At 48.1% G+C, this 26,229-nt stretch overlaps 1 protein-coding gene across 2 annotated transcripts in view; it reads left to right on the top strand.

Moving 5' to 3' along the window:
- The window catches only part of YTHDF2 (YTH N6-methyladenosine RNA binding protein 2), a 25,511-nt gene extending 3,079 nt beyond the window's left edge, over positions 1–22,432 (top strand). The window contains exons 3-6 of one of the 2 annotated variants that reach the window (XM_009645818.2): positions 79–106; positions 507–586; positions 4,843–6,285; positions 21,471–22,432. In XM_009645818.2, coding sequence (XP_009644113.2) covers positions 79–106; positions 507–586; positions 4,843–6,285; positions 21,471–21,494 — 1,575 coding nt within the window. In that variant the 3' untranslated portion in view covers positions 21,495–22,432. Of the gene's footprint in view, positions 1–78; positions 107–506; positions 587–4,842; positions 6,286–13,335; positions 13,735–21,470 lie in introns of those variants that run through there. The other variant, XM_035901206.1, reaches the window with a different exon arrangement.
- Positions 22,433–26,229: the final 3,797 nt, after the last annotated feature.

Below are 26,229 nucleotides of genomic sequence, written 5' to 3'. Positions count from 1 at the left end.
CTCCCCGCCCGCGCCGGGGCCGCTTCGCCCCCCTGACTCACTGCTTGCTCTCTCTCTTTCCATGCCGCGCCGCCGCGCCAGAGACCCAAGGGCCAAGGCAACAAAGGTGAGAGCCCGGGGGCGGTGGGGAGGGCTGGGAAACGGGGGATCCCGCGGGAAAGCGGCGCCTCTGGGGAGCGTGCCCGCGGGGGAGGGACGGGGAGGATCTCCTCCGAAATTTGCTGGGCATATCCTCGGGTCTCCGTGCCTTTGCGCAGCGGGGCGGCTGGGAGCAAAACAAACCGTGAGCGGTGAAGCCTGTCGTCCCTCCGGGGGCTGGGGAAAGTTTGCTGCTAAAGAGCGTTTGTGCGGTGGTGGAGCATCTTTCCGCTCTCAGCTGGGCTAAGCATGGTGTAAACTAGCGAGGGGTGGTTGTGTCATAAGGTCTGTCTTTAAATACTTGAAGTTGGCGAACGTTTGAGTTTTATCGGCAGAGTTCTTTCTAATGCTCTACATCTCTTCCTCAGTGCAAAACGGATCCGTGCATCAGAAGGATGGGTTAAACGATGATGACTTTGAGCCCTACTTGAGTCCCCAGGCCCGGCCGGTGAGTATGAGTACCTGCTGAGGGGCAGGAAGCGTGCTCTAGCGAAGGCGAATTTGGCATCCTTGACAAATCTCCACTCATTCCCCATCTCCCCTGATTGCATTTTGATGTTTGCCAGCTTTCCTATCACAAGATGCTGTTTTATACATGCCTCTCTCCAGGCAGAAGACACTAAAATCCATTAGGCTGTGGTGGGTGAGCTATAAAGGTTTTAGCAACTTTTTGGGGGCGTAAGGACTTCCTACGGTTGGTGTTCAGCTCTTTTTTTTTTTTTTTTTTTTTTCTCTCAACACAACTGTCTCAAGGTTACCATTTCTGCTCTTTCAGTTTTACTGTTACGACCTTATTTCCTTGCTGGTTTCTGGTTCTTTACACCATAAGAGGAGATGCGCTGTATTGCCTTTTGAAATTGCCTCATACCCATGCAGTTAAGCTCTGAGGGCTTTTTTGCTCTTCAACATTTTTATTTCCCTGCCAAGTAACTGAAAATGCGTGTCATGGGGCTTTCTCTATTTTTCACCAGAAAAACCACAGAACACACATGTGATAAAGGCTGTTAATGTTTTTTGAGAACTTTAGTTAGAAGTCGAGCTGGAGAGCTTGTGATCAGCTCCTGAAAGTCAGATTTCCAGATACTTTTTCCTCTTGACTTTCTGCTTAAAATTTGCTCCACTGTTAACTGGTTTTTGCTGTTTTTTCTTACTGAGGGGTAGGAGAGTGGCACATAACAGATGGAGTTCAGCTGATTAAATGGTACAAGTAAGCATTGTAGATAAACATCTGTAGTAGCGCTGGAGCAGTTAATTCATTCTCTTGGCTTCTCTTTCCTCTCCAGTTGTGATTAGTAAAAATAAGCTGTTCTGGTTTTCCTTTTCTATATTTTTTGATCATTTTTACTAGTCAGTGTATTTTTTTTTTTCAGATAAGTGATGCATGTTTTATTGAAACACAAGAACAGGTTTCTGTCTCAGTTAGATTTTCAGTGAGTATTTTCCTAGTTTGTGCTAAAGAGATGAGGCTCAATACTTTTTAAGGTCCTGTCAGTGGTTCATCATCTTCAGAATTCAACCTGTCCTTTAAGATAACTTACTGCATTCAGCTCCTGGAAAAGTTACAAGCCTAAATTCGACCTGCATAGGGCAAGAGAGTGTGAGTACTTTCTCAAGTCTTGAATAAAACTGGCTACTTTCCTGGTAGCTGTCATTTAATGGTGGGTTTTTTCTATCCCAGAAACTAACATCACCAATTTCCAGCTTCCTTTTGAATGTGGAAGTATTTCCTGCAAAGTGTAGGTTTATTTAAATCTCCTAAAGAGAATGAACGTTACTATCATGCCAAGAAGCAATATGATATTTTACCCTATTTTGCGTGTTTGATTAAGAACTTCTGAACACTTTGTTTCTTTTTGTGTGTGTCACACTGGTAAGAATACTTTTTAAAAATAAGGAAGTGATTGGAGCATGGCCCAGGAGGTAGAGCAGAGCGGTTGCTCTAGAAAGTCAGCAGGAGCAAGGTAAAAAAGCGCCGTGTTAACTTTGAATGAAACTTTAGGGTGACTTTATCTCAGTTTTTCTCCAAGCTGTGTTGCTTGTCAGCTCTCACCCATGTTTTGACACTCGATACAGTAGAAAACAAAACCCTAGGGTTCAGTCTGGGAGGGGACCATGGTTCTGCTGAGCCGACCAGCCAGGCTCAGAAATACAAAGGTGTCAAATCATTCACTTCTTTTCTGAAGATGGCAAAGAGAGTTACAGATGAAAAATGAGTTATGTGCAGCCCACTGCTGCAGGGTAATGCAAGTGGCTTCTGAAATTGCTTTCTGAGCTCTCCACGCAAGTACAGGGTAAGAAGTTGTAAAATTTCATGGCTCTTCATTCAGGAACTGCATTTCAGGTGTGACTGTTACTAGCTCATCAGCCTAGTAAATTAGGTTCCTGTGTATTTTAAAGCTCAGATACACTGCGATTCTTCAACAGTTTAAAAAACAAAAGCTAAACAGCAACAATAAGTAAGCTTAAATCCTGGTTCTGGTCTTGAGGTGAAGAGGAATAGTGAATTTGAGGAAATAACTGCACAAAAAGTCTTAGTCATTGGAGAGAATTAAAAGCCGGTGAAGCTTTATTTGCATACTACTCAGGAACTGTGTCGGTTGTGCGAGTGCAGGGTAGCAGAGCGAGGTGGCATGTTTGATAGCAAAGTGTAGTCCTAGACATTCAGGTAGCAAACAGCAGCGGGGCTCTTAAATCTTCTTTGAGCTGGCAGTGCCCCACTGTTGGTTAACTCCTGTGCTCCCTCCTTACTACATGAGTATAGCTGGTGAATGATCTATCAGTCAGAGCTTAATACAGACTGTGTTAGAATCTCTCATGAAGTTAAACATTTAACGGGTGTCAGAAAATACTGTGAGGTGACAAGGGGACAGGTTTTCATCTGACAGTGATGTGCTTCATGCGCTTTGAGGGAGAAGGCTGCGGAGAGGCCAGTGCTGCTCTGCCTGCTGGGCTCAGGTTTTATGTATGGGCCGGCATATTTATGTTCCATTAAAGGTAATTTCCAGGAGGGTACGTTGTTACTCTTATAATTGAGGGGATTATCTTTTGAAGAGACTTTGCTGGTTCAAAATAATTTTATTTAAAGTTCCTTTATTTGCCTTACAAATGAGTGCCTTCGTGCTTTTGGACAGATTGAGCCCTAGAGACAGTTCGTTGGTTTGGGTTTAGCAGGGCTGAGTTCCTCAATTAGTAAAACCATACCCTGCATATGAGTTAGTTTTGTTATTTATTTGCTTTTGGGACCCCTTCTTTGGGAAGGTGGAAAAGCTGGAGAGAGCGTCTCTGGGTTTTCATGCATTCACACCATGAAGTACCACAGAAAGCTTCTCAGTGTTTTATACAATGAAGCAAACCTTGTCTCTGAACACCTTATGCTAAATAATTTCTATTAATTTTTGTGAACTTGCGGTTGGGTTAGCCCCAAACCTGTTGCTTTCCTTTAACTCGGTGGAAGGTGGAGAGGCAAACCAGCTGTTTCTGGAGGGTGTCAGAGCCATCTTGAGAGCCTCCATAGATTTCAGTACAGCGTGAAGTCCCTCGGGAGCTGCACTTGGCACGTGAAAACATGATTCAGTGAAAAATGGAGTAGAGCCTGCTGTGAGCCAAGCTTTTAAATGGGAACTGAACCTGACTTTCATCTCATCTGCATTGGGCTGGCATGTAAGCGGCTGTATAGCATGAGGCTGTCTGCACACAGGTTCAAATTACTGGATCATAATGTCCATTAGCGTGGCTTTAACCGCTCCCCGGAGGGGGCATTGGTTTGAATGTGGAATGACAGATGTTTTTCATGTAAGCAAATCTTGGTGATGTCTGAGAGTTCCCTAATTGTAAAATTAGGCATTTGTTTTCATAACCTAAAGGCTGCTTCGATGGTAAAAGGGAGACCAAGGCATGGAACAGCTATTTTTCCTCTCTGAATTTGAAGCCTGCCTTCTTGTGCTGCTGCTGTCACCGTGCTATAAAAGGCTCCTGTTGAAACCCTATTGATTACTCCCTATTTTCAGGTATTTTTTTTAGTATGAGCCTGCAGCACTGGAGCAGTGTGTGTTTTGAGGATGAGGCTTTAAATCCATGTTTGTTTGCAACTTCTTGGGATATTTTGAGCTCTGAAACTTTAAATTGTGGGGATAAAGCTGTTTTCATGGGTAGTAAGCTTAAGGTAGGGACTAAGGAAGGCAATTAGGGACATTCATGATTTTGGCAGTGCACTTCTGCTGGACCTTCTTCCTCCATATTCCACGTCTGAGCCCTTTCCCCAACTTCCCCCTCAAACAGCAAAATTAAGGTGGATACGTACATTACCTGGGCAAGAAAAGCCCTCTTTGGTAGTAACTACAAAAAGTAGAAGGTAATATTTGGATGCTAGGGAAGATACTGTTTTGATAGCCTGAGCAGGAGCTCTGGGGCACTCTGGTGTCCAGACCCACGTCATGCATCAGGAACACACCGCGTTCCTGTCTGAGCACAGGGAAGCTTGCTAAGCCTTTGTGTTTAATCTTTCTGGCAATGAAACGGTTTTTAGAGCACTTATAACAAAGGAGGTGTTTCAAGGCCGGGCCTGTTTATCTGCCCAGCCCTAAGGTAGGGAGGGGTGGGGCATGGAAAGTCTAAGATGGCTTTTATTCCTGGTCCCTTGAAATTTGTTCAACTCATTCTAATTATTCAGTGTTTATTTTTTGTTGTGGTTTTTTTTCTTTTCAGAATAATGCATACACTGCAATGTCCGATTCCTACTTACCGAACTACTACAGTCCCTCCATTGGATTCTCCTACTCCTTAGGCGAAGCCGCCTGGTCTACGGGGGGTGACCCACCCATGCCCTACTTAACCTCTTACGGACAGCTGAGCAACGGGGAGCCTCACTTTCTCCCAGATGCGATGTTCGGGCAGCCAGGGGCCCTTGGCAGCACTCCATTTCTTGGGCAGCATGGCTTTAACTTCTTTCCAAGTGGGATAGACTTTTCGGCTTGGGGGAATAACAGTTCTCAGGGACAGTCCACTCAAAGTTCTGGCTATAGTAGCAATTATGCCTATGCCCCTAGCTCACTGGGTGGAGCAATGATTGATGGGCAATCTGCCTTTGCTAACGAGACTCTGAACAAGGCTCCTGGCATGAACACCATCGACCAAGGGATGGCAGCTCTGAAGCTGGGCAGCACAGATGTTGCAAGCAATGTCCCAAAAGTCGTTGGTTCAGCTGTCGGTAGCGGATCCATTACCAGTAATATCGTGGCATCTAACAGTTTGCCTCCGGCTACTATTGCTCCTCCAAAGCCGACCTCCTGGGCTGACATTGCTAGCAAACCAGCTAAGCAGCAGCCCAAGCTGAAGACCAAGAATGGCATTGCAGGTTCAAGTCTTCCACCACCTCCGATAAAACATAACATGGATATTGGAACTTGGGATAACAAAGGGCCGGTGGCAAAAGCCCCATCGCAGGCTTTAGTTCAGAATATTGGTCAGCAGCCAGCCCAGGTGTCCCCCCAGCCCATGGGCCAGCAGATCGCTAACAGCCCACACGGAGTGGATGGTAATGGAGTGGGACAGTCTCAGGCCAGTTCTGGTTCTGCTCCTTCAGAGCCGCACCCGGTCTTGGAGAAGTTGAGATCCATCAACAACTACAATCCCAAGGATTTTGACTGGAACCCAAAGCACGGCCGGGTTTTCATCATAAAGAGTTACTCTGAGGACGATATCCACCGTTCCATTAAATATAACATCTGGTGCAGTACAGAGCACGGCAACAAGAGACTGGATGCCGCCTATCGCTCCATGAACGGGAAGGGCCCCGTTTACTTACTGTTCAGTGTCAACGGTAGCGGTCACTTCTGCGGAGTAGCAGAAATGAAATCTGCTGTGGACTATAACACGTGTGCGGGTGTGTGGTCCCAGGACAAGTGGAAGGGACGTTTTGATGTCAGGTGGATTTTTGTGAAGGACGTTCCCAACAGCCAGCTGCGGCACATCCGCCTAGAGAACAACGAGAATAAACCAGTGACCAACTCCAGGGACACTCAGGAGGTGCCTCTGGAAAAGGCTAAGCAGGTGTTGAAAATCATTGCCACCTACAAGCACACCACCTCCATCTTTGATGACTTCTCACACTATGAGAAACGCCAAGAGGAGGAGGAAAATGTTAAAAAGGTAACTTGTTTGTCTGTCTCGGTGAAGTCCTGCGGGGCAGGAGGTGGAGGAGGGCTGCCTTGCACTGGACTAAATCTGGAGCCTGAAGGCCTGGGCTTGTGAGCAAGCTTGGTGGGCATCAGTCTGCCTTTTGGCTAGCTGTGTGCTCACACATGGAACCTGCTACCCAAATGGCAGCCCCTGTTCGGGGTGAAAATGGGTGCCAGCACCCTGGCAGAGCAGTGTGAGGAGGCTCGCCCAGGCCCTGCCTGCAGTTGACTGCCCTTCGGTTGCTCTAAATCTCAGCCTTCCCCGCGTACTGTATTCTAAACAAAACCTATTTCTGTGCTGATTGGAACAGCGTAAAGTAGGAGATCAGTGGGGGTTTGGGGAGTTGTTAGAAAACAGAGCTGGGTCTTTGAATGGTTGCCTAATCCACGCCCTACCCAAAGTGAGGTCAGTGTGATAGATGTTTCCCACCGCTTGTAAAACCTTCAGGAACGGCAGTTCCTGTCCCTCCCCAGGCAGTCTATTCCTACGCTTAATTATCCTTCCTGTTCGAAAGCTTTGTCTAATGCCCAACCTAAATCTCCCATGCTGCAGTTTAAGGCCGTGACTACTTGTCCTCTCCCCGGTGGACGTGGAGCAGGTCGTTCTGTTCCTCTTGGCAGCGAGCTCTGCTACGTTTGAAGACGGTGGGCTATTGCCTGCTCAGGCACTGCCCAGCAGTGTGGCACGTGAGCCGTGCTCGCCGCCTGCCTGCAGCTGCGCTGGCTGCTTGGGTCCATCAGCTCAAAGCCTGCTGTCATCATTGATTCATTAATGAGAGGATTGCTAATTGAAAATTCTGCCTGAAATGCAGTGACCAATGCGCCTCGAGTCTTGGGTACAGCTGTGTTAGTCACCTGTGGCCAACCTTCCCCACAATAGGGGTCTTGCTTGTATTTGATCAAAACAGTAATTACAAATCAGCATTAGCGCAGTTTTCTGGTAGCTTGCCAAGTTTTCTGACGATCTCTCTAGCTTCAGCAATGGGGAATTTTCCACCCAACAGTTGAAGAACTGAATTGGGAGCTGCAACTGCTCACCATGATGGTGAATGCAATTTAAAAATTTTTTAAAATTCTATTTTACTTGGAGCATTGTCTGTCTAAATAGCATCTCCTATACACAAAGGTGGTCACGTTTTGCAGCTGGTACCCTAGCACTTATAATGCATGAAGAAAATCTGTAAGGGAGGAATACATTGCAAGGTGTGGAGGTGTAAACATTTTTCTGAGCACTTGAGTATTTTGTGTGACTTCACATCCTAAAATTGGTCTGCTTGGTATCCAGCCTGTGCTGAAATGGTGATTTCTCTTCTACTAATTGAGATTTTGAATGTAATTGGAAATCTAAGTGTGCAGGATGTCTCGGGAAGTGGGACTTCTTGTATGCTCCAGATCTGGGTTAGGGAGCGACAGTTTGCAGCGCGAGAGGGGCAGACCTTGGCACAGTGGGAGAATGCAAGGGAGGGGAGAAATGTTGCCGGAGGGCAGGTGGGGGTTGGATGGACAAGAAGAGTTAATGCTGGGAGAATGTAAGTGGGTAGCAAGCAGAAGAAAGAGCAATAGGCTGGGGAAAGCTGGGAGAAGGTGGACAGACTGATGGTCTCTTCTGCTGGAACGCTGCTGTGTTTGCAGGTTGGTTGTAATGTCTGAAAATCAGGAAGGTATTAAAAATGAGGCTTAGCAATTTTCTTAAAACTGTAAGCCGTCTTTACTCATCTTGTCAGTTGTGTTTTGAAGACTCCTCCCCTGCTTGCTTCAATTTCTTTGAGATGTGCTAGTGTAGGAGGGTCAGAAGCAGAAGTGGAGGTGATTGGTGTTCAGTGCACCAGGGCCTCCTTTCTAAATGATGTTTGAGTTGATTCAGCGTGGCACTCCAGCGCAGAAGTGGTTGATTAGGAAAACGTTTCCTCTTTGCAACAAGACTTAGTCATGTGTCTCTGGAATTCATGGGCAAGGAGGGAGTCTTGTAGATGTACAGTTGGTGTTTGCTTTTTACCATTGACTCACTCATCATTGCATGCTCAGGGCCCTTGCCCTGTAGCATCTGGCACAGAGGAAGTGACTTGGTCGCTCTTTCAGCAACAGTTTGACCTCCCTGGTTGCTCACTGACACAGCCTTGAAGATGGTTGAGGTTTCTGTAACTACTCTTTCACGGTTTCATTGAGAAGCAGTCATTTTTGCTCAAAGAGGGGTTTTTTTTGGTTGGTTTTTTTTTTTTCTTTCCCCGGAGTGGATGCTGATGGTTACCCTGATACTGTGGGTGGTGAAAAAAACCCCAAGCCATGTTATGTCTGCCTTGAAGCATCTCCGGTAATCACCTGAAAAAAATAAAATAAAGAATAAAATCAGAAATGAGAGTTGAGGCCCTGGGAAGTTAAAATGCTGCTCTGGCAGCAGCTGGTGGTGCAGCTCCCTGCCTGCGGTCTGTCAGGCTGCTTTTGTGTCGGGAAATCCCATTGCTACCAGCCCTTTGTCTCTGCCACCAATCTTTGGATGGCGGGGATATGTTAATGTTCTGCATTCCTGTTCCTTGAAGCTTAAATGTCTCAAGGTTTGGCTTGTTTTGAACTTCTAGCAAGCTGCAGTTGTTTCATTTGGCTTCAACTTGCCTAAACCTTTGTCTGATTTGCAGTTTGATTCCTGCTTGCTACCCGAGCAGATGGACGAGCTCTTGTGAAAGTCTGGAAACTCTTGAATATTCTTTTATGCTTCTCGCTGTTAGTCACTTCTTTAGAATTCCCTAAAATAGTTCCCAGAAATAATATGAAAAGTGCTTTGCTTAGTGTTTGTGCTATTCCCTTTGGCCAGTGAAGGAGGGTAAATAGTTCAGCGTTGAAAACGCTGAAATCATGCTTGTCCTTTTCTGTTGCCTCTGCCCATCTTGTCCTCAGAGACTGATCGTCATTTCTTTCGAGTGCCTTTGCTTTGCTCTACTAATCCAGTTTTTTAAAAGGTTTGAATGTTCTCCTGACTCAAAATAATGAAGTTGACTCCAAGCATGGTCCTACCTGAGGCAGTTCAGGACTTCTTGAAACACGTAACAGCTACTTTTGCTGTAGAGCGTGTCACCGGCTTCTTCCCTGCAAGGACTGTTTTATCTTTGTTTAAAAAAAAAAAAAACAAAACCCAAAGCAACAAAAATTCTTAGCCCATGGTAATACACTTGTCTTTCTAGGAGTGTTGTAGTGACCTCAGTGTAAAGATCTTAGCTAGTGATCTGCTTGCTTGTGAAAGATGAATAGCTTCTGTTTTGTGGGAAAGCAACAAATGTAAACTCTAAGGGAAGTTTATTTTAGTTCTTTCTCCCATTGCCTTGCCAAGGCTTGGGGTACTTGGCTGCTTGCAGGTTCCAGGGATTTTTAGGAAGAATATCCCATAGGATACTCCACAGAATCAGGGAATGGCAAGGGTTAGAAGGGACCTTGGGAGATCACCCAATACAACCCCCCTGCTCAAGCAGGGTCACCCAGGTTGCACAGGACAGCATCCAGGCAGGCTTGGAATATTTCCAGAGAAATCTCCACAGCCCCCCTGGGCAGCTTGTTCCAGTGCTCGGTCACCCTCAATGTAAAGAAGTTCTTCCTCACGTTCAACTGAAACCTCTTATGCTTCAGTTTGTGCCCACTGCCCCTTGTCCTGTCACTGAACACCTCTGAGAAGAGTCTGGCTCTGTCCTCATGATGTCCAAAGACGGGCCAGGGACCAGTCCTGTCCTGACCCTTCCAGGGTCAGAGTGCCCAGCTGCCAGGTTTGCAGTTGGCAAGAGACACTTTGCGCTGGGACTTCAGTGGATGTTGAGTCAGGATGAGCTGTGCAGGATGGGGTGGGTTTTTGCGGGTTATTTCATGCTGAGGTATACCAGCCTCAAAACAGAAAGGTGTGATTTGCAAGATTGGAGCTATTCTTTCCGGAAATGTGCTGCTTTGTGTCTCAGCTGGCACCGTCTGCTAGTTAAGAGTATTAATAGTGGCAAGTGTCACTGCCCCCCTTAGAAGATATGATTTAAGGGAAAACTAAGTGGTGTTACATGAGCCTATTTGAAACTAGCAGACTACTTCACAGTTGCTGTAAAAAAAAGAAATGCTTTCTGATGTATTTTGCAAAGTTTTTTTTCTTCTTCTAATCTATAATCTCGGAGGGGAGAGTGTATTTCCTGTAGGGTGGGCTAGCACTTTCCTCCCGCTGTTAGTCATCCTGGCTAGTGCAGCTTTTGCTTTGGCTTTACCATATCCAACAGGACAGTGTTTCTGACTATAGGATTTGGTTCCTGGATATTGCATATCCAGGCAAAGCCAACTGTTTCCTATGGCAGCAAGGGAACCCGGCTTGCACTTGCACAGTTCCTTTCATCCCGTGGCTATTTGCTCTTTCTGCTCCAGATCCTGGCCATAGTGAAGTTAATTAATTGATTGCACCAGGACAGAATTTCCTTGCTGCAAAAACCCTCTGCTGTTCGGCAATGCACACAGTTTCTTTCAGTTTATTTCCAGGCCTTTTAAATCTTGTATGTGTCTGTGCTCATATATTTGCCCAGTAATAGAGGAAACAGAAACCATACTGCTTATTCTAGTCATTTGGTACTGGCTGCTTGCCATAAGGAGTGCCGTGTTCTTATGGTATCTTTAAGCCAGCACTACAAAGCACTTAGGGCATTCTTGCATGTTTTTGGTTGTGTTCTAGCTTTGTTTAAAGGCAGAAGAAATTCAGAGGGCAAGGCCTAGATCTAGATGGTGCTCTAATCCTTGTTTTCTGCTGTAAGACAGGGGACTTTGTTTCCCCATCTGTAAAATGGGAGCAGCTGGGAGCCATTTCACTGCTTCTGAAGTGGAAGTTGAGTGGTGGAAGAGCAAGCCTGTTGCACTTGCCTCAGGGCGCTGTCTCTCACTGTTAATATCTTGTTAGCAGTCTTTAAAATAATATTTTAATGTAACATTTTAATATTATAAAATATAAAGTTATAAAATGTAATGTTTAAAGTCGACTTGTCAAAGTTGATTTCAGGAGCTGTCGAGATGCGCTGTTTAAAATTGGTTTTTTGAGGATGGGTAACGGGATTCAGAGCTGTTCTTCTCTAGTCGCTGGGCCAGGCGCAGTGCGGACCGTACGCTATGAGGATGTTTTGCACCTCTTGCAGGTATGGCTTGGAGCCAGGGGGAGTTTATTCCATGTCCTGCTCTTGGAAACTTGTTCCCAACTCACTTATTGCCTGCTTGGTGTGGGCAAAGCTTCGTGCCCCCTCCCATCCAGGTTATCTTCACCTTGGCTGGGTGATTTCAGCTTCCACTTGCAGAATACCCTGACCTGATCGTTCTTATAAATATGTTAATTGCATTCATTATGAACATACTAATGACTTCAAATGAATATCTTAAATAAAAAAGAAGACTTTGTTCTTCCTTCAGCAGTTGAGTTGAAATTGCATGTGTGTGGCTGGCAAATTCCCTAGAAACAGTGTGGAGGGTTTGGTATGCGAGGAGGGAATGTGTAAGATGTCAGCAGCGGTGGCTTCGCTGCTTTTTTTTTTTTTTCCCCCAAGGGCTCTGCTTAACTTGCTGCCACTGAGGTTAATAGCTACTGACCCAGGTGTTGTGTTTTGGGTTATTTTATTAACACCTACTTCTCTAGACAAAGTACTTTTCCTTAGAAGATAAGTATGTGCCAGCTACTTTGTTCAGTCAGAGCACCAGGGCATGGTCCTGTTCAGTTCCCTGGATTTTCTGTCTGGTGTGGAAGTGCAGTGGGTCACAAGACATTGCTGAAAGCCGATTAGGATGCCGAGAAAACTGTTGCAGTACATTGATACATGAGCCTTGTATATATGCAATACATCAAGAATAGCTTTGTGCACAATGTTCCTCACTCGTTCTTAACGAAAATGTAATTCTTGAACAGTTTGCTCTCTTAAATAAGTCGCTTTCTTCTTTTTCTGTCTCCTGTAAAGCGTTACGTGACAGGTATTCATTTAGGAAGCTTCTTGTTCTGCACTGTGCGATTTGGTTTTGCTGCAATTATTAGAGCCCTCTCGTTTTCCTGGATGTTCTTGTTTGTACCTGGCAGTAATTGTACTATCTTACAGCTTTGTGAGTTAATAAACCAGTTCCTTAGTGGTGCAAAGTGCTGGACTCTTGCCAGCTAGAGCAGTGCTACCCTGCTTTTACTGTAGCAAAGTTATCCAGGAAAGACTCCAGTAACAAGGATTGTGCTTATCCAAGCTGGCAACTGGGACAGAGAGTTGATCATAGCTCCTTCCAGTGACTGGCTGCCCAGCATGAGGCTTTTTAATTGTTTCAAAGTCATGGAATAGTGCATCTGAGAAGGTAATAAGAAAGCGTTTGGATTTTGTCAGCTGTTCTTCAGCAAGAACTTAGAAATTAAGACTGCATTTCTGGTTCCATATCACTAGAGCTTTTTTTTTTATTAAAAGGACAATGCTGAGCACTTTTCTTTTTTTGTGGTTAACTGCAGAGCTATTTCTTGTAATGTGATACCAGTTTAGAAGACTTACATAAAATCTACTTAAAGCTCTTGTCTTTTGTTTCTAATCTTGATGAGAAAAGAAACCACACTATTCTAGTTTCCTTCCCTGTGTGTATCTGTGTACACAGTGAAGGCTCTGCTCTCTGGGCCCTGTTATTAGCAATTTGATGCCATCTCCTGTAAAATGACTTCAGAGAATTTCCCATCATCATCTGCAAATCTTTAAGAAATCATGAAGTCCTGATCATTGACCTCTTGGCTGTTGCAGGCCAGCCTGATTTGGGGTTCAGCTGATTTGAGTGCCGTGTTCTTGGTATGTATAAAGGGGGGGAAAAAAAAGTTGAAATATAAAACTGTGTTCCAGTGAACACTGCTATGTGTTCCCTCTCAAGTGGCAATAAAATGAGGGTACACACAAAGGGCTCTAGGGAGTGTTGGCTCTTTGACTTGAGCTTGTGAATTCAGCTCTTCATGGTTGACAGAAGTAGGCAAATAGATCTCTTGTCCTTTCATAAAACAGAATATTCTGTGTTTTTCTTACAGTGTGAAGTATTTCTTCTGCCTTATTCAGGATGGAGGCGGTATTTTAGCCTCAAACCCAAGAACAACTACAGTGGGTCAGACCGTAAGTCTGTGTAGTCTAATGCTGCATCCCTTGTGCCTGTGAGATCTGCAGATCCGATGGACACATAGACATTGCTCAAGCATCCTTGCTCTCTTTTTCCAAGTAAAAAGCTCCGCGTGCAGCTAACAATAACTTGGTCAAGAGCAAATGCCTGTAAGGACAGTGCAAGCACATATTTATCCATCCCAGAAGGTTTTTGTTGGCTTTAACAATTTGTGGGTCAGGAATTTCTCTGACCCAGAGGATGTATCTTTGTCTTTTAATGGCTCATGATTTCTCTTCTTGCCAAGATGTTGATGCACTCCTTGAGCATCCTCAGCATCCTGTGGCAGCAAGTTCTTCAGCTTAATTATGTGTTGTGTAAAGAAGCACATCCTTTCGGCTTACTTTCAGTCTGCCTCATGATGCTCCCTAGTTCTTGTGCTGGAAGAGGTGGCAAGCAGTTGATTTCAATGTACTCTCTGTGCCTGCTCTGCTTTTAGTTGTGTCTCTTCCAGGCTTGAGAGCCAGAGCAGGGTGGTTCTGCGGATGAAAACCCCTCTGTCTTTTGTTCATCCCTGTTGCTCTTCTCTGACCCTTTTCCAGTTCTTCTCTGTGCCTGTAGAGATGGAGAGGAGCAGAGCGACACACTGCTCGGGGTAGAGGTGCAGCTCGGGTTTGTATGACGGCATAATGATCTGTTCTGAACCATGTTTACTCTTCTTGGTGGTGGGCATTTTCCTAGAGTTACAGATTGTAACCCTGAGCTCGCGTTTACGATTGTTAATGGTCAGTCCAGGGCCTGTCGTCTAACAGTTAGGACAGTGCTTTTCTCACGTGTCGTTTGATTTACCTAAACCAGGCAGACCAAATTCACTGTAATGTTCAGCTGCTTTTTCTCAAAGTCCTCCATCTCTTCACAGTCAGCTGATGGATTTATTATCCTGAATAGCTTAGTATCATCAGTAGACTTTGTCACTTTGTTGTTTGCTCCTTTCTCTAGCTCTTTTATGAATATATGGAACCACAGATTCCAGTGAAGCTCCACGGGTTTTCTGCACACAAGATCATTCAGTCCTTGGCGTTACACTTGGGTGGTGTGACAGAGGACAGCACAAAGGCGTTATTAACCCTACAGCAGTGAAGATTTTGAAACATTGAAGTGGGGGTCCTTCCTTTTCTAAAGACTCATGTAGTGCTCATTTTCAGGTGCTAATACTGTGTGAGCTATGATTTAAGGTAACCAAAGTAGTGAAATGCATTTCATGTAAACCCAAATGAGAAGGGACACTTGTCTGTTACCTGGTGTAGATCGAAACTCTGGTGCAGTGCTCGGAGTGAGCCTCTGCTTCACGCAGTTCAACACTATTTCCTTAAACTTTCACGTTAACTATTCCCATTACTTTTGCCCGTGCTATTAAGTTTCTTAACTTCCCTGCTTTGTGAGGATTTCAGTGTGGACAGATAGGTCAAAGCTGAGTGCCCTGCTCCGTAGTGGGGAAATTGAGCTGCCGGAATGGGAAGTGTTTGGCATGCTTAAAGCAGCAAACTGCAAAAAGAAACATGGCAAACTTCTCGTCCCTTGTAGTGACAGGGAAGAATAAAGACTCCCTGCTGTAAGACAAGGAGGATTTTATTTTCTGTCCTAATGACTTGAAAGGACTTGTGCCGTTATTTTGCCTGTGCTCCAAAGCCAGCAAACCCAGTTCCAGTCCCTAGTGGGTGCCCAGTCATCCTCATGTGGAATGCCACTGGGAGTCCTCCCAAGCTGCTCTGCCTTGCTCTTTGCTGTAAATATTCATGTCTGTTCTTAGCTTTTTCATTGTTTTGTTTCCTGCACGAGTTTTGCTCTTGTGAGACAAGGCTCTCTATGGGAGGGTAATTATAAATGGTTTTGGGAATTGGGCTGCTTTATTCATGCAATCAAATGCACGCAAGAGGAGGCTCAAGCAAGAGGAGATTAATTCTTTGCAATTGGTTGCATCAGTTTTAAAGGTGCCTTGAAAAATGCTAGGGAACAGCAGCGTGCTGGCTGGTATCTGACAGCTAGGGCCACCTCGCTCGTATAAAACCCGCGGCAGGGGGAAGGTCCCGGCACTCTTCATGTCCTTCTTACCCCTAGCCCCAAGCTAGTTGCTTTGACATGGAAACTCAAGGTCTCACATAAAGTGCATGGTCACTGTGATGTTTATGTTCCCTGATGTTAAGGCACATTTTGGCTTACAGCTGTACCCGAAGAATTGCGTCTTGCTCTTCCATATTTATTCTCCGTGACTTCATATCCTTCTGACTAAATGATGAAGTGACTGGCTTGTAGCAACTCTATAGTGTGCTTGGGTTTCGAGAGGAAACCAGAACTTCCTAACTGCCCAGCCATGCATGCTCAGTGTGGTGGCAGGGGACACTGATGCTTCCTGCTGCTTTCTGCATTTTGGGGGGCAATATCTGAATTGCAGGGGCTCACGGGGCTCAGTTGCGTCGCTGCTTGGCTCATGCATTTGCAGTGATGCGGGTTTGCCCCTTTGGGGTTGTGTGGGTATTTGGTCTTGCTCCATTAGATTCTGATCTGTAAAACAAAAGGTCTTTCCTGCTCTGACAGTCACTTTTATTTGCATATTTCCTGTCTCCGTTCTTGGTGGTGAGCTCTGTTACGTGAATGAGAGGTAGGATGAAGACATCTCACTATAACCAGATCCTTGTATCTGATCTTTATCCCCTTTCCTAAGTGAGGCAGACTAGGATGTAGCTTTCCTCTCTAACTGATGGCTTTCTAATGCTGACAACAGGAAAACCTCATGTTTGGTTTGTGTGTCAGTTAGGATGCGAGGCTGTTCATCAAGCAGACGAGCTTAATAAGAAAGTGATGCATTGTCCATCATTTGTGCCAACTGCAACCGTGCCTTGAGCTGATCCCGCTGGTTTGTAAGGCAAGTCAGACGTTTGCCTCGGAGACACAGGCACGTGGAAATCCCGCTGCGTTGTTTGCCAGGATTGTATCCAGTGCACAGTAAACAGCAGCGTTGGGAGGACAATTCAAACGGCAAAACGCCGCGTTGTGGGCCGACTTGGGCTGTTGAGCAAGGTGTCTGCAAGCCAGAGTGGTATGTGGGTGTCTTAAGGCCAGTAATTGATTGCTGGGTGTCTCAGCCCTTTGAGGAATGATACCGGGATAGTGTAGACCATACTCTCATGAAGTGATCTGCTTTGTGGGCAGTTACTGGGCAAATGATGCCTTTTGCTTGTAGGACCTTCTCAGTGAAACTGAGATTGCTTCCTGGCCTGCCTGATGTCTTCAGCCTACTACGCTCTGCTCCAGGTCCAAATAAACTGTGGTTTGTGTGCTGCTCAGCTGGGAGGCTGCTCTTGGTTCTTCTCCAGGCCCTCCCTTTGATTATAGTCTCCTATTTCCCCATCTGTAGCATGGCAATAATATCCTTACCTTTGCCAGAGGAGTATTGCGGTTGGACATTAGTTGTTAATCAAGGTAAGAGCCTCTGAGCAAATGTGCAGCGTTATCACCTACTGTCATCGTTTCTCTGTACAAACTCTTGAGCCTTTTGTTGTTGTTGGCTCCCCACAGTGTGACTAGATAACATAATCTGTCATCAGCCTTCTCCACCAGCTCGTTCAGTTGCTATTATCAGGACCTGGCTTGTGACATTGCAGCAGTGCCCCCCCCCCCCCCCCCCGGGGACGGCGGTGATGTGACTGAAGTGGCTTAAGCAGGTTGATTACAGAGGGCTCCTACTTACCCATGCTTGCCTTGTCTGAGCCTGGCGCCTCTACACACCACCAGCCCAGAAGCACGCTCGCAGTGATGTGTGGGTGTCAGCACTTGATTTGAGCGATGGCATGCGTCTTTCTAGCAATCGGCGTATCGCTTTGCGCTTCGGCCATTTCAGTGCTGCCGTGCTCCTGCCCCCCTCCTCTCTCTGAGGGATTTGATAGATGGAGATGAGAGTTGGAGCTGGTGACTTTTTCTTGCTCCTCCTACGTCGATCAAGACTACATGTCCCAGGTCTAACAAAAGTGCAGCCGAAGAGAATAAAACACTTTCCCATGGAATTTCATTGCCCTCCAAGGACAAGAGCAAAGCCCAGCGTGTGCATGCAGATGCTGCTCTGCCTTCTCCTGGGCTGTCCCGTAGCCGGGTGAGCTGTGGGATGGTGTAACCCACAGCCCGTGATTTCAAAGGAAGATGAGCCGGGAAGGGTGAATGTTTGCAACACAGCTGACCTTTGCTATGTGTTCTGGTAGATCCGTTTGCTGCTTTGCTATGATTTGGGTGCTCGCTTGTAACTCCACAACACCCTGAGGATCAAGATGTGTTCCATGGGATGTGCTGCAGTTGGGCTGGCAGATTAGATGGTGGAAAAAACCCTTCAGGCCCTGGCTATCCCCCTTTCCCAGGAGGAGATGCAAGAGAGCAGCTCTGAATCTCCCAGAGAAGAGCAAGAAAAGAAATACTGAAATTAGTGGAGAGCAGAGAGCTGTTCCTTCCCTGCCATCGAGCCCTGGCAGCAGTGCCCTCGACAGTGCCTGCTTGGCTGGGCAGAGCTCTTGGCTGGCTGCCTCCGCAGCTCCTGGGGTGCTTGGCTGTGCCTAAAGCCCTGCTCTTTGTGGACAGCAGGACAGCCCGATGTAGGTGTTGAAGTTATCCTCTTGAGAGCTCGCAGCCGGTGTGGTTAGATGTCATGTTGCATTTTTTTTTCTGTTACAGACTCCTTAGGATGCTGTTTGCAGCGCTGGTGGAGGGGAGTGGGTAGTTCTGCGCCAGTATTTTGAGGCTGAATAGCAGGAAGTTTTAAACAGAAGACGGTTGAGGAAAAATTGGGGTATAATCCACCCTGAAATTAAGATGTTCACTTTGGGCATGTCTCTGGTCTCCTCTCTAGCTTGGGGACACGTGCTCTAGCCTCTCTTTTGAAGGTGATGCCTCCTATTCTGGCACACTGGGATTTGGAGGAGGAGTGAGTGTCACTTTTGCACCAAGGCTGGGTCTGGTTTCGTGCTCCCTGTGTCAATCATACACTGGCCTCGGGAGCAGCTTCACCTTCACAGCAGGGAGAAGTGGTGACTAATTGGGGTCCATCTGGTCGGCTAACGGGGCGATGTGCTCAGCAGGATCCTTGGGCACTGTCTGCAGCCAGCCTGGGACACTGGCCCTGGCTGCCAAGGTGGGGCGGGGGCGATTGAACCTGGCCACCAGCTTATCTCGTGTCTGCATTTGGGAAGGCTGAGGCATTAGCTCAGGCAGTTGCGGCTCCTTCCCGAAGGAATGCGTCACGTTGCCATCTGTCCTTGTTTAACGTAACATGCTGGCTGCTGAGCCAGGCAGTAGAGAAGAAACAGGGCTTGGCACCTTCCTTTTGATTTGTGGCTTTCCCTGCAGCACTTGTTTTACTTAATGTTCGAGACTGGCTTTGCTTCCCACCATGGTAGGCTTGGGGGTGGGGGGGGTTGCTGTTGTGCAATGGTGTAGTTTAGCAACAAATAGCACCTGCAACAGATTTGGGCAGACTTACTGGAGAAGAGGAGAATTAAGTCGACTTATGTGAGGCAAATATTCTTGAAGAGAATGTGTGCCTTTGTCTAATCCCTCTCCCCAGAAGGCAATCTGTGCATGGTATCACCCAGGGCTTGCTTTGTCTTCCAGCTTGTGCAGGGGAGTTGGAGCTGAAGCCTTCTTGGGTCACCATGTGCATGTGGCTGGGGCTGCCAAAGCCTGGGGTATTGGTTTAAGCTGGATGCAAGGCCTCCTTTTTTGTGAAGGTTTTTAAGCATAGGTGGCGTTACATGCTGTTAGCCTGGGATCGAAGCTTCTCAGAGACGAGCTCTGCATGGATTTGGCAGAGGACCTTTCTTCAAGCAACCCGCGTGCTTCTGGCAGAGGTTGCATGCTCCCCCTGCCAGCAAGCTGCCAAGGTGGAAGGGACGGTGCCTCTGATCACCAGGTTAACGTGGGGCAGGTGGGCAGGCAGCTCTGCTCAGCCCCGGGCAGAGCAGCAGACTTGCAGGGAAGCATCCTGAGCTGAAACAACCAGATTTCAGTTTGTCAGAGCCCTGACAGTTGTCCCCTCTCTCTAAGTGACACAAGTTAACACAAGGGAGAACCCACATTGTCTTGCTCTGCCAGCGGGCACCTACTGCAGGTGTTGCTTTGCTGCGGAGGTGGGACGGACTTGGCATCTCTCGAGGCTGGCTTAGGTGACGAGTAACTCGCTCCACCACTGAGCATGGGAGCTAGAGCCAAAACACCGTAGTGCCCTTCACACAAGAGACTGCAGGGGCTTGCCTTGTGCTCGGGGAAGACGCAGTTAAGAGACTGAGAGGAGCATCAGCCAAGAGCCCTTTAGCTGTTGACAGGTTTTGTTTTTGAGGTGGTGCCATGTGAGCTGGAAATGGCCCTCCGAAGGTGGGCTGGGCAGCATCTCTTAACCCTTCGGGAGAGTCTAGGCTCAGTTCTGTGCAAAGCTGCTGTGTCTGGGTTTAACAAAGAAGAGAAACTGGCACGGCACAAGAGGAGGTGTAGTAGCCCTTGATGTATTTGGTGCTGTGCTGCCTGTTCAGCTTGGTGCAAATGTTTGTCTGGACAGTGTGTTCCTTCAGTGCTGGAGGAGAGATGTAGATGAACACCGAGGGGGTGACAGCAGCGGTTGGTGGGAAACCCCCGTGAACCTGTTGGGTTTCGAGTGAGATGCCATCAGTAGGTTTCAGAGTTATCGTTGAGGTGTTCTGCTGGTAGCTGTGGGCTAGCTCAGTCCCTGCAGACCGAAGCAGACATCGGTGCTCCCAAGGTTTGAGCTGCAGTCTGCTTGGATGCTCACATGTGAGCTCAGGTGAAGCTATGGGTCTGTGCAATGCCCGGGGAGCCGGGCTGCCCCGCGCCGGCAGTGGCTGGACACAGGCAGAGCTGTGCCGCAGGCCCTGCGTTCGTTCCTCGCTTCCTCTTCCTTCTCCCCGGTGCAGGGGCTCTGCCTGATCCCTGCAGCAGTCCTGAGTGCTGCTCCCAAAGCTGCCCGAGTCTTCTCCAGCCCAGAGCTCTGCTTTACTGGTTTCCAGCCTGGTGATGGCTGAGATTGAGATGTCTCATGGGTGCTGTGGGTCTGTGCCCAGAAACGGGGAGCTTTGTCCCTCCTGTTCCCAGCCCACGCTGACTGCAGCTGCAAACTTCATCACTGACCTAGAGTCACTTTTTTTCCACCAATTCTTCCTCAGTTTGTCCTTGCTGGGTTTGTGGGTTTGGTGTGTCTGTCCCATTCCCCCCACCCCCGTTGTTCTTTAAGCTGTTATGCCTCTAGTTTGGAGCAACCTGCTGCTGTCTGTCCTGGGGAGAGCCCTTAACTCTGCCAAAGGATGCTGCCATGAGCAAGGAATCATAGAATCACAGAATTGTTTAAGTTGGAAAAGACCCTTAAGATCAAGTCCAACCCTTACCCTAACCCTGCCATCCCACCACTATACCATGTCCCTAAGCACCTCGTCTGCCTGACTTTTAAATCCTTCCAGGGATGAGGACTCGACCCCTTCCCTGGGCAGCCCATTCCAGTGCTTGACAACCTTTTTGGGGAAGAAATTTTTCCTAATGTCCAACCTGGTGCAACTTGAGGCTGTTTCCCCTTGTCCCATCGCCCATTCCCTGGAGCGAGAGCCCGACACTCCCCCCTCCTGTCAGGCAGTTGTAGGGAGCGATGAGGGCTCCCCTCAGCCTCCTCTTCTCCAGGGTGAACACCCCCAGCTCCCCCAGCAGCCTTGGGCTCCAGACCCCTCCCCGGCTCCATCGCCCTTCTCTGGATGTGCAGAGAAGGAGAGGAAGAGGAGCGGAGCTGCGGTGTATCACCAGCCCTCGTAAAGGGGAAACGTGATGAGCTGGCAGACCCAAGCAGCGCGATGCATCGTCGCCGTAGCCGTACGCAGTCACAGCCCCTCCTCTGCAAACAGGAATAGTCTTTCTTGGGCTTTGCTTGCATGGGACGGGCCTCCACCGCAGATTCACAGCTTGAAATGCTGATGTGTGAAAGCGATGAATAAAATTGCTCCCTGCTAATGTGATGTTCTCCTTTTTCTTTTGCAGGAACGCCAAGGCCGTGTCAAGTAAAAGGCCATTGCTCCCACAGAGACTGCAGCAGAGATTGCATCCCCGCTGTCTTTCAGAAAGAGAAAGAAAGAGCAAAAACATCCCAGAGAGAATTAGGACTTTTTTTTCTTAATTTCATTGACTTAAAAAAAGACTCTTACAAACTTGCAGTTTAAAAAAAGAAAAAAAAAGTATTGGAATTTCACAAGACATAGGACTTAAAAAAACAAAAACAACAAAAAAAAATCCCTTCTAGGTAGAGTATAGGTAAAAACTGTCCCCTTTCTTTTGGCTTTGGTTGTGATTTCAGAGCATACGCTTTGGTTTTTGTCTTTTTACTATGTTTTTTCGGATTTTAAAGTCCGTAAGTGGCATATGCCTTTTTTTTTCTCTCTCTAATTTTTAAACCCCGCTGCTTCCCTTCCTTCCACCCCCTTGCGCCTCCTTCCCCTGGTTTTGACATTTGCACTTGGAACACCGAGTTGTAACATCCACCATGGAAAGTGGAGTAACTTTTTCTTTTTTCTCCCTGCCCCCCACCCTCCCTCCCCGGCCTGGAAGAGGAGGAGTTCTATGAGGAAGTTGGGGTTTTGGCCTAAGAAGAATTGAACAGAAATTGTCCATGAGGTTGTGTCTTAAAGGTGGTTCATTTTTCTCTGACCCTTTGTTACTCAAAGTCAAGTACTAGGAGTCCTAAGAAATGTTCTGTTCTTGTGCATTATACGGATTTACAGATTAAGCCTGGATTAATTTGATTTTGAAAGCTGAGAACAGTGGTAAAAACTTGTTTTGTTTACAGGAAAATGAATTTTGGACAAAAAAAAAATATTGTAAAATGTGTAGTGAATATGTTTCTTCAGTTTCTTGTTAAGCCAATGAGGAATGGGCGTTGCCTTTCTTTTCACCATTAATCACTTCTCAATAATAAACGTGAGATCCTGTTGAGCATCACTGTTGTCTGCCGCTCCCTTTCCAGCGCTGCCCGCTCTGTGGCGTAGCGAGGACGCAGACCTCGTCGTCTCCGCTCTGCACGGCAACTCGGGGCTTCACTGCTGTATTTAATTCCTTTAAAATAAGGAGTGAAGTTGTGGTTTCTCCTTGGGTTTGACGCAGAGTCCTGTCACCCATCTCCAGGCATCCCAAGCTCTGTCCTGCTGCGGCACTGGGATTGTTTTCGCTCCTTGAGGTGGGAAGATGCCTGGTGGCAAGAGGGGCAGTGCCCGGCTGGCCTTGCTGCTCAGGATTCGTTCCCATTTCATGGGTAAGTTGGGGATTTTCCAGCTTCTTCCAGGTGTGTGAAATGCTGCTCGCATCCCAAATGCTCTCCCCTGGGAAAACTGCTCGAGGTCAAGAAATCAAAAAAAACACTCCAGGTTTTCTTGTTTTGGCACTTGAGAGGGAATAAATAAAAGAGGCACAAACAAATCTACTGTCTCAGCACTCAAACACCGCTTTAATTGTCAGTACCTACTGGGCAGTCATCAAGGAAAATTGCGCTCTGTTGAAAATATTCCAATTATTAAATTACAGTTGGGAAACATCTGGAACCAGCCGGGCTCTACTCTTCTCACCTTGGGCAGAAAATCGGCCTGGTGAGCCCCACTTCCCGTGCTCCCACGCTGCTGGGCAAACGCTCGCAAGCCCTCTATGCACTTAATTTTTGTTCTTTTATTGGCTAATTCTTGCTCCCCAAAAGCAGATGAGCGCAACCCCACTCCAAATAGCCCTGTCCGTGTGGGGTAAGGACCCAGGCTGCTTCCCTGGGGGGGTTGGGCAAGTGTTTCTGCAGGTCAAAAGCAGTTGTGTGGCCACTTGCATTTTATTGGGACATTTACTTGTTTTCTCCAGAATTTCTCTCTCAATTCTTAGACGGCTTTGGCTAATTTTTGCCTCCGAGCTGGCCCAAAGCCCCAATTCCTTGCTGGTATCCTCATGCATTTTCAGAGGGAATGTAAAACCTGCATGGTTTTCCAAGCTGGAGGCAATAAGGGCAGAAAGCTTGACTTGATTCAAGGCCCAAATTAAACAATTTGTATTTTGAGGTGATCTTAATTGCAAGTAAAAAAAAAAAAGCTGGGGGGGTGTGATTTCTGGCAGGGGTTTGCGTGCTCGGTTTCGCTGGTGGTCCAACACTGTTTGTTCCCCCTTTTTGGTCTTCAGACAAGGACCCGAGAGAGACATGAGAGGAACAGGAAGGTGTGATTTGAAAACCTCAATACTTCAGGTGCAGGTGTAGGACCTGCTATTATTTTTACATTAAAAAAATAAATACAAGTGCCCGATTGCTTCAGTCGCAAGCTGTAGATCCACGTCCTCTCACCTGGGATGACCCCGCGCTGCTGTTGTGTGCAGCTGCTTAAATTTCCCCTTGTGTTCAGCTGCATGAGAGCTAAAATAATCTTAAGGCAAAGCCTGGGGACCTGAAACAGTCCCATTTCACCCCAAACTGGGGAGGGAAAAATAGGTAGTTTTGTACATCGCTGGCAGGCCATGCTCCCCCTTTGCTGTTTGGGAGACCTGCAGAGGGGAACGGAAAGGATAACACCAAAACAGGGCCTGATGCTAAATATTAGGAGGGTTTTTTTTTAAAGGAAGAGGCCAAGTGAATGTCCTGCAGAGTAGAAATAGTCCTGGGAAAGAAGGGGCAGCTCGGATGTGCGGAGGAAGGTGGATGTGTGACTTGGAGGTAGCCGCTTCTGCTGAGGATGCTCGGAGGGCAGGACTAGGGGGAGAACAGTTTCAGTCTGGACCCAGTCCTGTTCTGGTCTAAACTGGGACAAAAATGGGAACTTTCTAATGCATCTGATGAGGCTTCGCTTTCAGCCAGTGTGGCAGAGTTCAGGATACAAGCAAAAAAAAAACCCAATTACAACCTGAAGGCACCAACAGCAAGCAACGCCCGCCTCCCCATGAGCGTGGTGCAGGTAAGAGCAAAAAGGTGTTTATTGCTGCTATTTTGGGGGGAGGGGGGAGAAGGCAAAATATTTGCACAGTTCCCGGGGCTGCGTGGGGAAAAGGGCTCCCCATCTGGTTTTTACCCCCTGGTGTGACGCTTTAGGAGGAGGTGGCTGGGAAGCAGAGGACGGATGCGAGCCAGGGGCTGCTCTCACTGGGTGCCATCGAAAGAAAAACCACTTTGCTGCTGCAGCTCCTGAAGTCACATAAACCCGGGCTCGGCCTTCGCGCTGCGGGTCCGTGCAGGGACTGATTGGGGGTTTACCAAACTTTTTGCAAACCCCCCTGACCCCGCGGAAGGAAACGCAGCTCAGCTCAGCCCCGGAGGCAGCAGAATCCAGGCAAGGGGCTTTGGGGACAGTTTTCCGTGCTGCAGCTGAGCCATCCCGTGCTGCTCGCGCTGCTGGCGTCATCCGCAGCTCTGCTCCTGCTTTATTTGCTTGGAAAAGGGAAATGGCAGCGGGTGCAGGAGCAGCCAGGTGCAGGGCTGGGGATTGCTACGGAAGGGCTGCCTGCTGTCCTGCTGTCCTGAACCTCTGCCTGTTGTCCTCCTATCCTGCACTGCTGCCTGCTGTCCTGCACTGCTGCTGCTGTCCTGCCTGCTGTCCTGCACTGCTGCCTGCTGTCCTGCTTGCTGTCCTGCACCTCTGCCTGTTGTCCGACTGTCCTTCCTGCTGTCCTGCACCACTGCCTGTTGTCCTCCTGTCCTGCCTGCTGTCGTCCTTCCTCCTGTCCTTCCTGCTGTCCTGCACCACTGCCTGCTGTCCTGCCTGCTGTCCTGCACCGCTGCCTGCTGTCCTGCCTGCTGTCCTGCACTGCTGCCTCTTGTCCTCCTGTCCTTCCTCCTGTCCTTCCTGCTGTCCTGCACCACTGCCTGCTGTCCTGCCTTCTGTCCTGCCTGCTGTCCTGCACTGCTGCCTGTTGGTCCTCCTGTCCTGCCTGCTGTCCTGCACCTCTGCCTGTTGTCCTACTGTCCTTCCTGCTGTCCTGCACCACTGCCTGTTGTCCTCCTGTCCTGCCTGCTGTCCTGCACCGCTGCCTGCTGTCCTTCCTCCTGTCCTGCACTGCTGCCTGTTGTCCTCCTGTCCTGCACCGCTGCCTCCTGTCCTTCCTGCTGTCCTTCCTGCTGTCCTGCACTGCTGCCTCTTGTCCTCCTGTCCTTCCTCCTGTCCTTCCTGCTGTCCTGCACCACTGCCTGCTGTCCTGCCTGCTGTCCTGCACTGCTGCCTGCTGTCCTGCCTGCTGTCCTGCACTACCGTGCAGGGCTGTGCATGGTCATGTACTGCTGTGCCCGGTTGTGCATTGGTTGTGCACCTGTGTCTGGCTGTGCACCGCTCTGCATGGTTGTGCAGCCCTGTGAAAGGTTGTGCACCCCTGTGCCTGGCTGCACACCGCTCTGCACCCCCGTGTGATGCTCTCCCAGCCTCTCTGAGCCATTTTGGGGCTGCAGAGCAGCGGTGAGGCAGCGGTGCTTGCAGGGAAGGACAAGGTTCTTTTAAAAATGAGCATTTTTGATGGCTCCAGGCTGGGGCAGAGGCTGAGCAGTACGGAGGAGCCTGGTGCCATTGCTGCAGCCCTCCCTCCACGGCCTTGAGTCACTGAGTGTGGTCCTGCAGGGACCCCGAAATCTCTGCCCTGCCCAGTGTCCCTGGGGGGCAAGGGGAATGTGGGGGGCTCTGAGCATCCAGCTCCTCCTTGGGTGATGCTGGATGTGGCTTGGGCTGGAGCCTGGTTCCTTTTCCTGAAGGAGGGTGGGGGGTGCAGGGACCCCCAGGAGGCTGCGGAGGCTCTGCAGGGCTGG

This window comes from Egretta garzetta, unplaced genomic scaffold (assembly GCF_000687185.1).
Source record: "Egretta garzetta isolate BGI_Z169 unplaced genomic scaffold, ASM68718v1 scaffold368, whole genome shotgun sequence".
NCBI lineage: Eukaryota > Metazoa > Chordata > Aves > Pelecaniformes > Ardeidae > Egretta > Egretta garzetta.
Note: the sequence above shows the minus strand (reverse complement) of the source record. Positions and strands in the feature narration are given on the sequence as shown.